The 11,261-nt window shown below is 33.4% G+C and overlaps 1 protein-coding gene across 1 annotated transcript; it reads right to left on the reverse strand.

The window, feature by feature from the left end:
* Positions 1-716: 716 nt before the first annotated feature.
* LOC149556106 (high mobility group B protein 3-like) lies at positions 717-6,510 on the reverse strand. Its single transcript, XM_089830246.1, has 8 exons — positions 6,318-6,510; positions 2,645-2,719; positions 2,350-2,472; positions 1,888-1,945; positions 1,543-1,587; positions 1,293-1,373; positions 1,108-1,188; positions 717-1,016 (listed from the first exon to the last, which is right to left on the reverse strand). The coding sequence occupies exons 2-8, from the start codon at positions 2,701-2,703 to the stop codon at positions 999-1,001; spliced, it is 465 nt and encodes a 154-aa protein (XP_089686372.1). The 5' UTR covers positions 2,704-2,719; positions 6,318-6,510; the 3' UTR covers positions 717-998.
* Positions 6,511-11,261: the final 4,751 nt, after the last annotated feature.

Consider the following 11,261-nt stretch of genomic DNA (forward strand, 5'->3'; position numbering starts at 1 on the left):
TCCAACACAATTTGGTCAGACCTGTGCAAGAAAAGCAATTCTAATTTATGTGCCTCATAATAAAATATTGAGTTGCCAATTTTACAATTCAAGCCAAAGAATTAACTAACTAGCAAGACCATGTGTAAACTTGGTGCTAAAAGCAGACCCAAAAAATTGTCCCAACTTTTTTGAACTGTTCAAATTCAGTTTTTGCCAATTTAATTTTTAGATCCTACTTGCTAGTGGGAAGCCTCGTTACCTACAAATTTAGAAGTCTAATATTCTAATAAAAGTGCAATATTCTAAAATTCTAGTTTGCCAATTTTAAATCAAACACAAACAAAACAAAACATATTCTAAAATTCTATTTTGCCAATTTTAAAACAAACACAAACAACTAAAATAATTTTATATATATATATATATACATATATGCCTTATGAAAAAGTCAATTCTCAGGAACCAAACAGACCCTAAGAGTACCAATCAGGAACACAAACACGGTAAAATTCAAACATCTTCCCACCTGGAGCCAATCTAGTCTAATAGTTTGCCACAAAGTAAACTTCAAATAACTTCCCATCTGCAGCCAATCTAGACTAATACTTCAAGACAAATGGAAGGGTACAATTAATAAATCTTACAATAACTTGATAACTCCTAGCCAGTCTTTATCTCCTTCAATTCATTAGTAAGAGGCAAATATACATTAAGACAAGATGGCCAATACACAATTTTCTAACAAAAAACAACTATATAAAAACAGCATACCTAAGGCGATCTGATCATTCAAAGATCATCTCATGATACAAATAAGATTGTTACAGCATATTCCTGAATATGCTGAGTTAACAGAAGGGAGCCAAAAAAGAGTGCAAAGGTTTTCCCCCTTCCCTACTAGAAGGTGGGTAAACATCAAAACATTTCGATAGTAGCTAGTAGGTTAGGTTACAAATTCATTTTATGTAAAAGCCCAGCAATGATACAAAAAACCATCAAAGGCTCTCCTACACTTTCTACTCGTCATCTTCTTCCTGAAAAGGAAATATAACCAGTAGTTTAGCATTTCATAAACAACAAAATTATAAGACAAATATACTATTTAAGCAGGTCATAAATGTTTACCTCCCCACTCTCTTCATCATCCTCATCATTCACTTCAGACTTCGACTTATCAGATTCTTCAGCCACTTCCTCTGCACTTACCTGAAATCAACAAACATTACAAATTATTATAATGTTACTTATGTGGGTATGAGCTTTGATATTATATCATTCAGAACATGGCAAAGACAGTAATAATTTATCACCTTTTTGTTGTTGTATGTTGCAATGTTCTTTTCATATTCGGTCTTCCTCTTTGAAGCTTTGGCGACATATGGAGCTTTATCCTGGCAAATACAAATATTATTAGAACTGCAACATACCAGATGTAAACTAAATTGGAAGCCGATTTCCAATGTTCAATTAAAGCCTTCTTATTATGTTTGAAGGCATACCAATAAGAAGACCATTTAAGAAACTAATTTGTACTATTTTTACTAGAAATTAGTAACATACAGCTTCTGACATTGACTTCCATTTCTCGCCACCAGCTTTTCCAATCTACAAGTAACCAAACACAACAATAAGAAGCTAATTTCACTATTCAACTGCCACAAAGGGGGGAAAGAAAAGAAAAAACATCCAACACAATTACTTCAATGTTGGAATCTACATCATCAAAACAATTCGTAAAAGCATGCAAACAAAGCATCATTAGAGGAATTGAAAAAAGACCCAACACAGTTACATCAATGGTATAATAATTCATTCATCATGCACGTTACAAAGCCATTCCCACAGCAGTAACAATAATACATAAGAGCAGCTCAGAAATAAAATCAACAAGAAAGAATTACTTACAACAGCCACAGACTTCACATTGGGGTGATTATCCTTGTAAGTCTTTCTGAAATCCTCCCTTTAATCAAGAACATTTTTTGAGTGATTAGAATATTTACTAAAAGTTTTTAAACCATGCATGACAATATTAATAGGAAAACATTAAACAATAAAAAGTACAACACTTCATAAACATCAAATTACTTTTTCCTCTACTAGGCCATTCAACACATTTCCTTTCAGCCCTAAATACATATGGTTTTTACTTACCAAAGACATCTGCAGTTAGAAATATTGATATTGTTCATTGCAGTTCACTTGAAAATTAAAATTGATTGAAAGATCAAACAGATAGGAAGCTAGCACTCTCGTGACTTTGATAATGAGATAAGATATTTGAGTAACTCAAATGACTATTATCCAGCACCTAAATATATCAGTATAGCATATACCATAAACTCAATAAATTATAATCTTACATACATGAAAACAAAAAATGCACTAGCAGGCCTCTTTGGCTTGTTCGGGTCCTTGGCTGTCTTTTTCTTATCCTGCTTTTTATTAGATCTGTCCTCCTTAGCAGCAGGCTTCCGTTTTCCAATTTTCCTGGAAAAAATAAGAGGATTCAAAGCATTTTCAGTGAAAATGGTGCAACCTACATGTCAACATGCAGAGACTTGGTGAAAGACAAAATGTAAAAACATTCAGCTTTCATCTTACAGTAACAAGACATCCATGAACAAATTTATAGCTTTATAAAAAAATATGAACCACTCACTTGTCCTCAACTTTCTTCAGTGTACTTGATGCCTCGCCTTTAGCCTTTCCTCCCTTCATTGTAAGAATATATTATCTGAAATCATACAAAACATAAGATTTACATTATTAAATCAAGACACTCAAACCATACACTACAGAAGCTTCACATCATTAAATAAAAACCCTTAAAGTTACAAATACAGCAGGAATACCATAATTCTTTCTACAGCAAAAACAAAATTCAAAATTGTGATTAATTTAAGAAGCAAATAATATAAAGAATATACAGTCCAAGCAACATATCCATACATTACTTGTGTTGCCTTGTACATTTAGATAAATTGAGAGAATAACATTCATTCAATTTTTTAAATTTTATCATTTGCAAAAATGAAGAACTTGTCTACACATTGCATTGACTTCCATTCAATTACACTAGCATTACAGGCTCAATAAAATACACCAAAAATCAGGCTCAATAAAATACACCAAAATTCAAAACATCATGAACACAATAGCAATAGAAAACTGATTGGCCACTATAAAAGGCACATGACTAAAAAAAAAGTCATCTTTAATTAAAAATCAAAAAAAGAATTACAATAACATATTTACACCCAAAACTAAGAATATAACCCCACCTTTCACAACTATAGCAACCAAAAACAACAATACTCATCATGCTTAAAATTATTCAAACTCTAGATAAAAACAAACAACAATAACATAGATCATGATTGAATAGTATCAAAGCCATCCACTATTTACACATCTATTCATAATTACAAGCAAAACACCCAAAAGAAACTAGTTTATTCTAGCAAATTTGACTAGCTAACTCAAAGCCTCCAATTTGTTAGATTACTAGATAACATTCCTCACAACAACCACATTTTTTATCTGTCACAAAAATTTGGCAAGAACACTATACCATCTGTTTTTAGCAAAGCTTTTTGCAACAATGCACATAACAAACTACCTATTTACAGTGCATTTCAGTGTTCATTCTTAAATAAAGGCTAAAGCAGCAGTTCACAACTTGGAAAGTAGTACACACAGAAAGTTCTATTTAAGGTAAGGATGCATGTTGCTAACAAGTGGTGGCAATATCCTGAAACTGTAAGTACCCTACATTATGCAAATTATTCTTGGGAATAGCATCCCAAACAAAAACTAACCTAGCAGTCACAATATTAATGGTAGGTATGTATCAGTGTTCTACCTTGTAAACATAAGGTATGAACCTCTAGGAAAACTAAATACATCAAATAAACTTTAAAAGCTGCAAATATCTACAAATAAGGCACAAAATAACCATAAACTGCTTGTTCCACAACATTAGCATTTAAAATAATTTATGGAAGGCTTATGCAAACCATAATAATTTTAATCAATAAAAACAAGGATGTCTCTGAAATAAATGCTGATCTGATAAGAGAGTTAAATTTTCAAATGTACAACATACAAAGTAAGATGATCTTTGCCAAGGTGAAAAACAAATTATGGTCCCTAGGCAAATTAGTAAAGAAAAATATTAGTTTCAACCTGGTATTCACAACTAAACATTAACCTATACTATAGGTAAATTAATCCCTTCTCCAAAATTGCCATCCAATTTAATAAATAACCCCTTCCTACATATAAGTAGTAAATTAGAGTCTAAAATACACCAATGGAACCAACATTCTTGACAGGCAGAGAGCATGCACATAGAAACATGCTAATGTAGTTTCAGAATACTAAGGGCCACCGTCAGACAACTTTCGAGTATGGCATATTTGAGTCAAGTGTTTTCTAGACACAGTCCGTGTCAAAAATAGAGTAGATATAAACAATAATGGGTGAAATACTCACAAATTGAACTTGTACCCTCAGACCAAAATAAACAAATTTAATGTTGAAAAACCATTAACACTGAATACAAATTAGGCATTCTAAGATTAAAACATTCATGTAAACATGTCCAAATAAAGCCACAAAATATATATGTAATAACAAAAAATATATAAATTCCAATTGGTCCAATGTAAATTAAATCACTCTAGTACACATAATTTAAAAAGGGCCTATGTACTATTCCTGCATTGTTATACAATGCACACACATTGGAATCCACCAATATCTGTATGCAAACTGCAAATTCTTCATATAAATTTTATACCTCAGGGAGACTATCAAACAGACATAATATCCTAATACCATGACCCTATATTTTCAGACAAGACAAATACTCATGTAAGCAGAATATGAAACGACTATTTTATTTTAAGAAACAAGAAATTGTTCAATCAAGCCATCAACAAAGAGCATACCCCAAAGATGTATAACATATTAATCAATCTCGCAAGCAAGCATTTAATAGCAATCAGAATTTCGTAACAAAACACCTTCATCAAGGATTGAAAAGGGAAAATTTAGTCACAAGATCTTATAGATTAAAAAACAGAAGAAAACTTTTATACAACTCCGTGTGGAACGCAGATCAACCAAAATGGCACTCTTTAAGCAAATGACAAGCTTTCAAATATAGACTATACGTAAAATTCGCATCTCCATAATTCAAGTTGTTCAATTCTAGAAGATTAATGTTGAAACATGTTGATGTAATTAAAAATTTTAAAATAAGTATCTGTTAATACCACCATCAAACTTTTGCATTTGAATGTTGTTAAACAATAAATGTTCATACTATCTAGATCCATAAAAGCAAAACAGCACAAACTTTCGAATAAGAGAGGAAATAACTGAACCAAACTAAAAGATAAAAAGTTCGTATTGAATCAACCCCTGTCTATTTAAACAGCGCCAATCCTCAATGCAAGACATCGGATCTAAAAGATACAAATGGTGCAAAGTTCTGAGACGTATGTATTTTACTGTACACTCACAAATACCTTGTAATAAAGGCTAATACAAACAAAATAAAAAGTCCATCATTCGCAGACAGATACGAACAAAGGTTTCGAATAGAGGGGAAAAAGCGCTAATAACTTTCTATTAGAAGACTTGGAAACAAAACAAAGCGTATGAAGATCAAAACCTGGTACTAAAAGCTGTGATTGCAAATTTTAAAAATAAACGTATAGAACTTTCGCAACAAATAGAAAACTATCACAGTTCAGATGAATTCGCAAACAATCGTGTTTCGTATACCGGCTCGTCAAACAATAAATTTACATATAAAAACTGCTTTAGAGAGACGTTGAAGTTTGGGAAAATAAAAAATCACTCGAACAAATGGGGGATATACCTAGCAGAGTAGCTCTAGCAATTACAAACAAGCGCGTGATTAAACGGCAATAATGCTAGCTTTCCCTAACCCAAAAGAATTGAATTAAACAAGCCTAAAACCTAAACAACGGCGAATCAATAATCGCAACGCCTCGCATTCACAAGTAACTTGAAATAACCGAGTAAAATAACCGAGTACAGCAAGAAGTACTTGACAAAATCACACACAGCTGGACTCAACATCACCATTTCTTTGCAGGGGTTTCAAGACGTACTGACCTATGTTGAAACCAAAAGCAAGCAAAAGTCCAAGTAAAATTGAAGTTTAAAAACTTGAAATTCTTAACGCCAACACCACGAGAGCTCCAATTGTTCACGTAAAACAAGTAAAAACAGAACATTCAGAACTCGAAAAGTAACACAGAAAACGATGCAGAACAAATATTCAAGGGTTTCCTTACCTTTCAATACGCAGCAGAAGTCGAGCTCCCGACCCCGATCTACTATTACAGCAGAACCGCTTCAAAGCCAAATAAAACTCTTCTTCACTCTCCGTTGAAGAGAAACTCAAGATAGAACGCGAGATATTAAGAAGAAGCGGATGAGAGAGAAGAGGGTTTTTCTTTTCTTTTCTTTTCTTTTCTTTTTCAATTTGCTTTTTTACGCGCAATGAATAAGCATCATTAATAACAAGAAGAAGACCTAATGGAGAGAAGGGGACCGCTTGAGCCGTCCCCAGCCGGTCACCTCGCACCGCCTTAGGAAAGACGCTGCTTCGCTGCCACTTGTTCGACCGGGAGAGCCGGTGAATCACCGAACCCAAAGCAAAAAGATGAGATTGAAATTTCAAGTACGAATGGGCGGGAAAATGAATTTCCAATCTGCTCCGCAATTTAATTTGCATTTGTTTCTGGAAGGACTGTTGCACATCATCAATCCGCGCGAGTGTGCCACGGATCGAGGAAATCAACGGTCAGGATTCGTGGGGATTATATATGATATTTGCATCGCCCGCTTCACGATTTTCTTAGGGAAAATAACCCGCTTGGTGTTTGTTTGTGTGTGTTTTTGTTTTTTTTCAAAATCATCTTTCACCGCTCTTTACTAAATACTAAATTTTAGAATATGATCGTATCACCTAATGTTTATTATTACCAAGTTAGAACAACTAGGTGCTAAGCATTTAAAAGAAAAAATCAAAATATTTTGCCATTTGTGTTTGAATGGTTTTGTGTTTTCTCAATTGGGATCCATTTCTATGATAAGAAATTCGATTATCTCATTGTTATAGAAATTTGATTTAAAGATATTAAATATTAAATATTCATATAAAAGTATGTATTCATTGGACAAAAGTTCAATATTCAAATATTAAAGATATCTTGAATTTATAAATTATTAATTGATTATTATAAGTATGATCAGAAAGGAAGGTTTTGTGTTGGATTAATTAAAGAAATTGAATTGATTGAGTATTAACCAATTTAGATATAACAATGATAATTATAAATAATAAAACATATCATTGTAATCAAGGTCTTCATAAAAAATGGAGTTATTTAGTTCATTTATCAAGTAATGCATATCTTTAACTGAAATTGTAAAATCCTATTGCGTGTCTAAATGTGTGATTTCTCAATCAAATCAGAGTTGATATACTCGTTGCATGATTGTTTTTTTGTTGTTGTAACTCTTTTTTCATGTAACTTCTATATGTTTTTATCCAATCAAAAAAATATGAGTTGTTATAAATATTAAAAATATCTTGAATTTATAAATAATTAAATAAAATTTATTAATTGAATTTTTTTAATCGATAAGAGGCTCACAATTCACTATTGTGATGTAGGATCTTGCCTATTTATTAATTGATTATTATAAATTTGATTAGAAAGAAGGATTTTTTTTTCATAAGATTGGTTAAAGAATTTGAATTTTTACTAAGTACTCATCTATCTAGATTTAACAATGATAATTAGGAATAATAAAACAAATAATTGTAGTCACATCCTTCATAAAGAATGGAAACAAGGAATGATCTAGTAGCACATATCTTTAATGAAGATTATGAGAGTAGATTGTTTTTCGCCAAATATGTGACCTCTCTATCGAAGAAATGTTTTAAAACTTGCACAAAATTTGTGTTATGTCTTGGATTGACTTTGCAAGTCAAGGTTAAGTTTATAGTTGTATATTTAATGTATGTGTTTGATTTCAAACATATGCAATGTGAAGATATATTATGTTGCTCCCTTGTTTACAAGGTTCACTTTAGTGGCGAATATTTGTCATTTTGTGAATTATGCCCATTGACCAACAATGATTTGGCAAAAAAAATTGCATATGAGCTATGGAGCGTTGCCCCCAAGTTTACCATAAATAAGTCAAACCCCCAGACCCATTGCCACAGGATTTATGCCATCGGATCTCCTTTCGAAACGAAATAGTCAATCAAAAAAAAATTGTAGACGGTAAATTAAACACATTCACCTATGATTTCCCAAGCATAACTTATTGGATGGCCTCAATTTTCCCTTGGTTTTAAAAATATATTTTAGGAGAGGGACGACATTCACCCCCCAAAAACAAGGACACGTGTAACGCACTAATTCAATTTCCCCAACTATATTATGCATGGTTGTATAATGGACGAACCATGTTCACCTTGGAAATTCCAGAATACATGTTTTATTACGCAGGCTTCGCCAAATATTTTGTATGTGCTATAAGATTCCTGCGGAATTCACCACAAAAGAGTGGTATAAATACATTCATAGATCAATAGGTTGTCACAATTCTAATCAATTTAGCAAAGTTTCAATTTCACAAATTGTTGAGATCATTGTCGGGCGAGTCATGAGTGCAACGATTGCATTTCAGCCAAAGGTGAGTAACTCAACCCCTATCTGTCTATTCTCTGTAATTTTAGTTCATTCTTATTTAGTAGATACAAGTTAGACTGTTAGAGGTCAATTATCAACTAGGATGAGTGACTAGTACCACCGAATCATGCAATAACTAGGGAGACCTAGGACATCTATATTTTATAGTGTAGGTCGTACAACTAATAATTACTATTTAGATAAACATATGTAATAGACAATAGTTGACTGTCACTTTTTGAACAACTTGAATTTTATGACAGCTTATATTTCTTGGGAGACGTTGAAAATGAACAAGGGTATCTTGGAATCATTGTTGTTGTTACACTAAAAGCTCGAGCTATCAATGAACATTACAACCTAGAGATAAGGATTCATGGGAGGTAGTTAAGCACATGTCACAAATTCATCAATCTATGTTAGATAGAGGCACCAACCTAGAGGCGATGGAGGCACCGACCTCCCAACAGTCCCCCCTCAGCATGACCCAAGGGATTTGAACTCGTAACCCAACGCTCTGATACCACTTGATGGAATCATTTTTGCCATTACACCAAAAGCTTGAGCTATTAATGAAAATTACAATAGCCAAAGACAAGGATCCACGGGAGGCGATTAAGCACATGTCACAAATATGTCAGTCTATGCTAGATAGAGGTACCAACCTAAAGGGGATGGAGGCACCGACCTCCCAACAGGGTAAGACTCTTACATGTGGTGAAAGTCAAGAAAGGTCAGCCAAGCACACTCATAGAACCTTGTCATCATATTTTAGTGGCCAAAATTAGGAAGCTACAACATCACAAGTACATATACAAGATTCCCAACCATTGCCCCTACTAGTTCCACTAGCACATATTGAAGAAGTTGGTGGACCCGATTGTTAGAGTAAATTAGATATTTCCTAATTAACTCTAGTTGTTTAAGCTAAACTTTAGTCGTATAATAATTAATTATTTTATTAATTATTATTATTATGCAACCTAGGTTAGATCTTTTTAGGGTTTCGATCTCCTTTATAAGGATGATCTCTCATCGGAAACATTTAATTGAGACTAATTCATTCACTTTTGATATAGCAATTTTCTCTTTTTTCTCATCAAGAATATCTCATTTATGGATTTGAGAATTCCAGCCTCCGTAGCTTTTGCTTCTCTTTTTTTGTGACATGTGTTTGCATGTAGGTGATTCTTGGGAGCTGTGTGGTTGATCTTTCATCAACTTCAACATGGTATCAAAGCTCCAAATCGTCATGTCCCTATTCTGTTTATGAGAGGTTTGGCTTGGCTTTCAAATCTATATTTTTTCTTTCAAAGGGTTTCAATTTTTTAAATGTGTTTTGTATTGGATCAACCTATTTTTTGAAGCATTATGAGCCCAAATAGACATCATTGTTGAGCTTAGAGTGCTTGAAAACCCTCATTTTCATATAAAATACGTCTAGTTTGGACGCTATTGAAATCTAAGGCAAAAAAATAACACCTAGTTGTTTTGACCTAGTCACACAAAACAAGATGGTGATTTTTTTTTATTAAAAAATATTCCATATCTTTTTTTATTTCTTTTATAAAAAATATGAAGGAGGGCATGTCTTTTTACACATGGTGAAGATTTTTTTTTTAATAATAAAATAAGGAGGGGATTTTTTTAAAAGGTGTGGGGTCCCTTGTACCCTGTACCTATCTGTGTAGGCTCATAAGGCAGTTAGGCCCATTCATGACATCCAAATCCCTTTTTGACTAGGCCTCTTCTTTATTTCGGTGAGCACTAACCAAATTTGAGGGCCACATGGCCTGTCTTTGGTACGCAAACCTCTATTTGGGCCCTATTTTTGGGTCTACACAGGGTTTTTGGGTGGTGCGCTCCTTGTCTAGCCTATCTTCTCCTGTCATTGGCATTTTTTTCTAGTCTCCCTTCCATGTAGCTTGGTCAGTGTTTTTGACCATGCCCCTTCTGGCGATTTCAACATTTTGTTTTGGAGATTTTGATAGTGATGGTGAATGTTGTGATTAAGATCACACTAGACCAACTCCCTCCATCAATTGCGCATATTGAGTTTGGTGGTCATTGAAGTGTTTGATGTTGATAGGGAAGCAAATTTCAATGATGATGACAAAGTTAAGTGTTTAGGTAGTGGGAGTGATGTTCATGAGACAGGTCTACCTTTTCCACACTTGGGACAAATCTGATCAGGTCTTATGAGTGTTACTTTCATGGGTAATTTATGAACAAATTTTGTGTGGGGTTATTGGTGGATTTTGCATTTTGAATTGTCTACTCACGTGGCTCCTCCAATTATCGTGCATGCTTTTGATTGGCAGTTTTACCAATTGACTGGTGGTATTCTGCAGTATATCGTGGATCATGATTGTTTCATCCACTTGTTGTAGCAGTCTTTAAGGGATATGCAAACAAAGTCAATGGTGAGTGGTGTTTTTTGGAGTTTGGTGCTTCTTTTTTGTAAGCCATTTTGTGGGACATTAAGTTATGTGGCATAACATCTTCAGATCACACCTTTGATTT

This window comes from Cupressus sempervirens, chromosome 5 (genome assembly GCF_028749045.1).
Source record: "Cupressus sempervirens isolate cs-2001-9-10 chromosome 5, ASM2874904v1, whole genome shotgun sequence".
In the NCBI taxonomy this organism is placed as follows: Eukaryota; Viridiplantae; Streptophyta; class Pinopsida; order Cupressales; family Cupressaceae; genus Cupressus; species Cupressus sempervirens.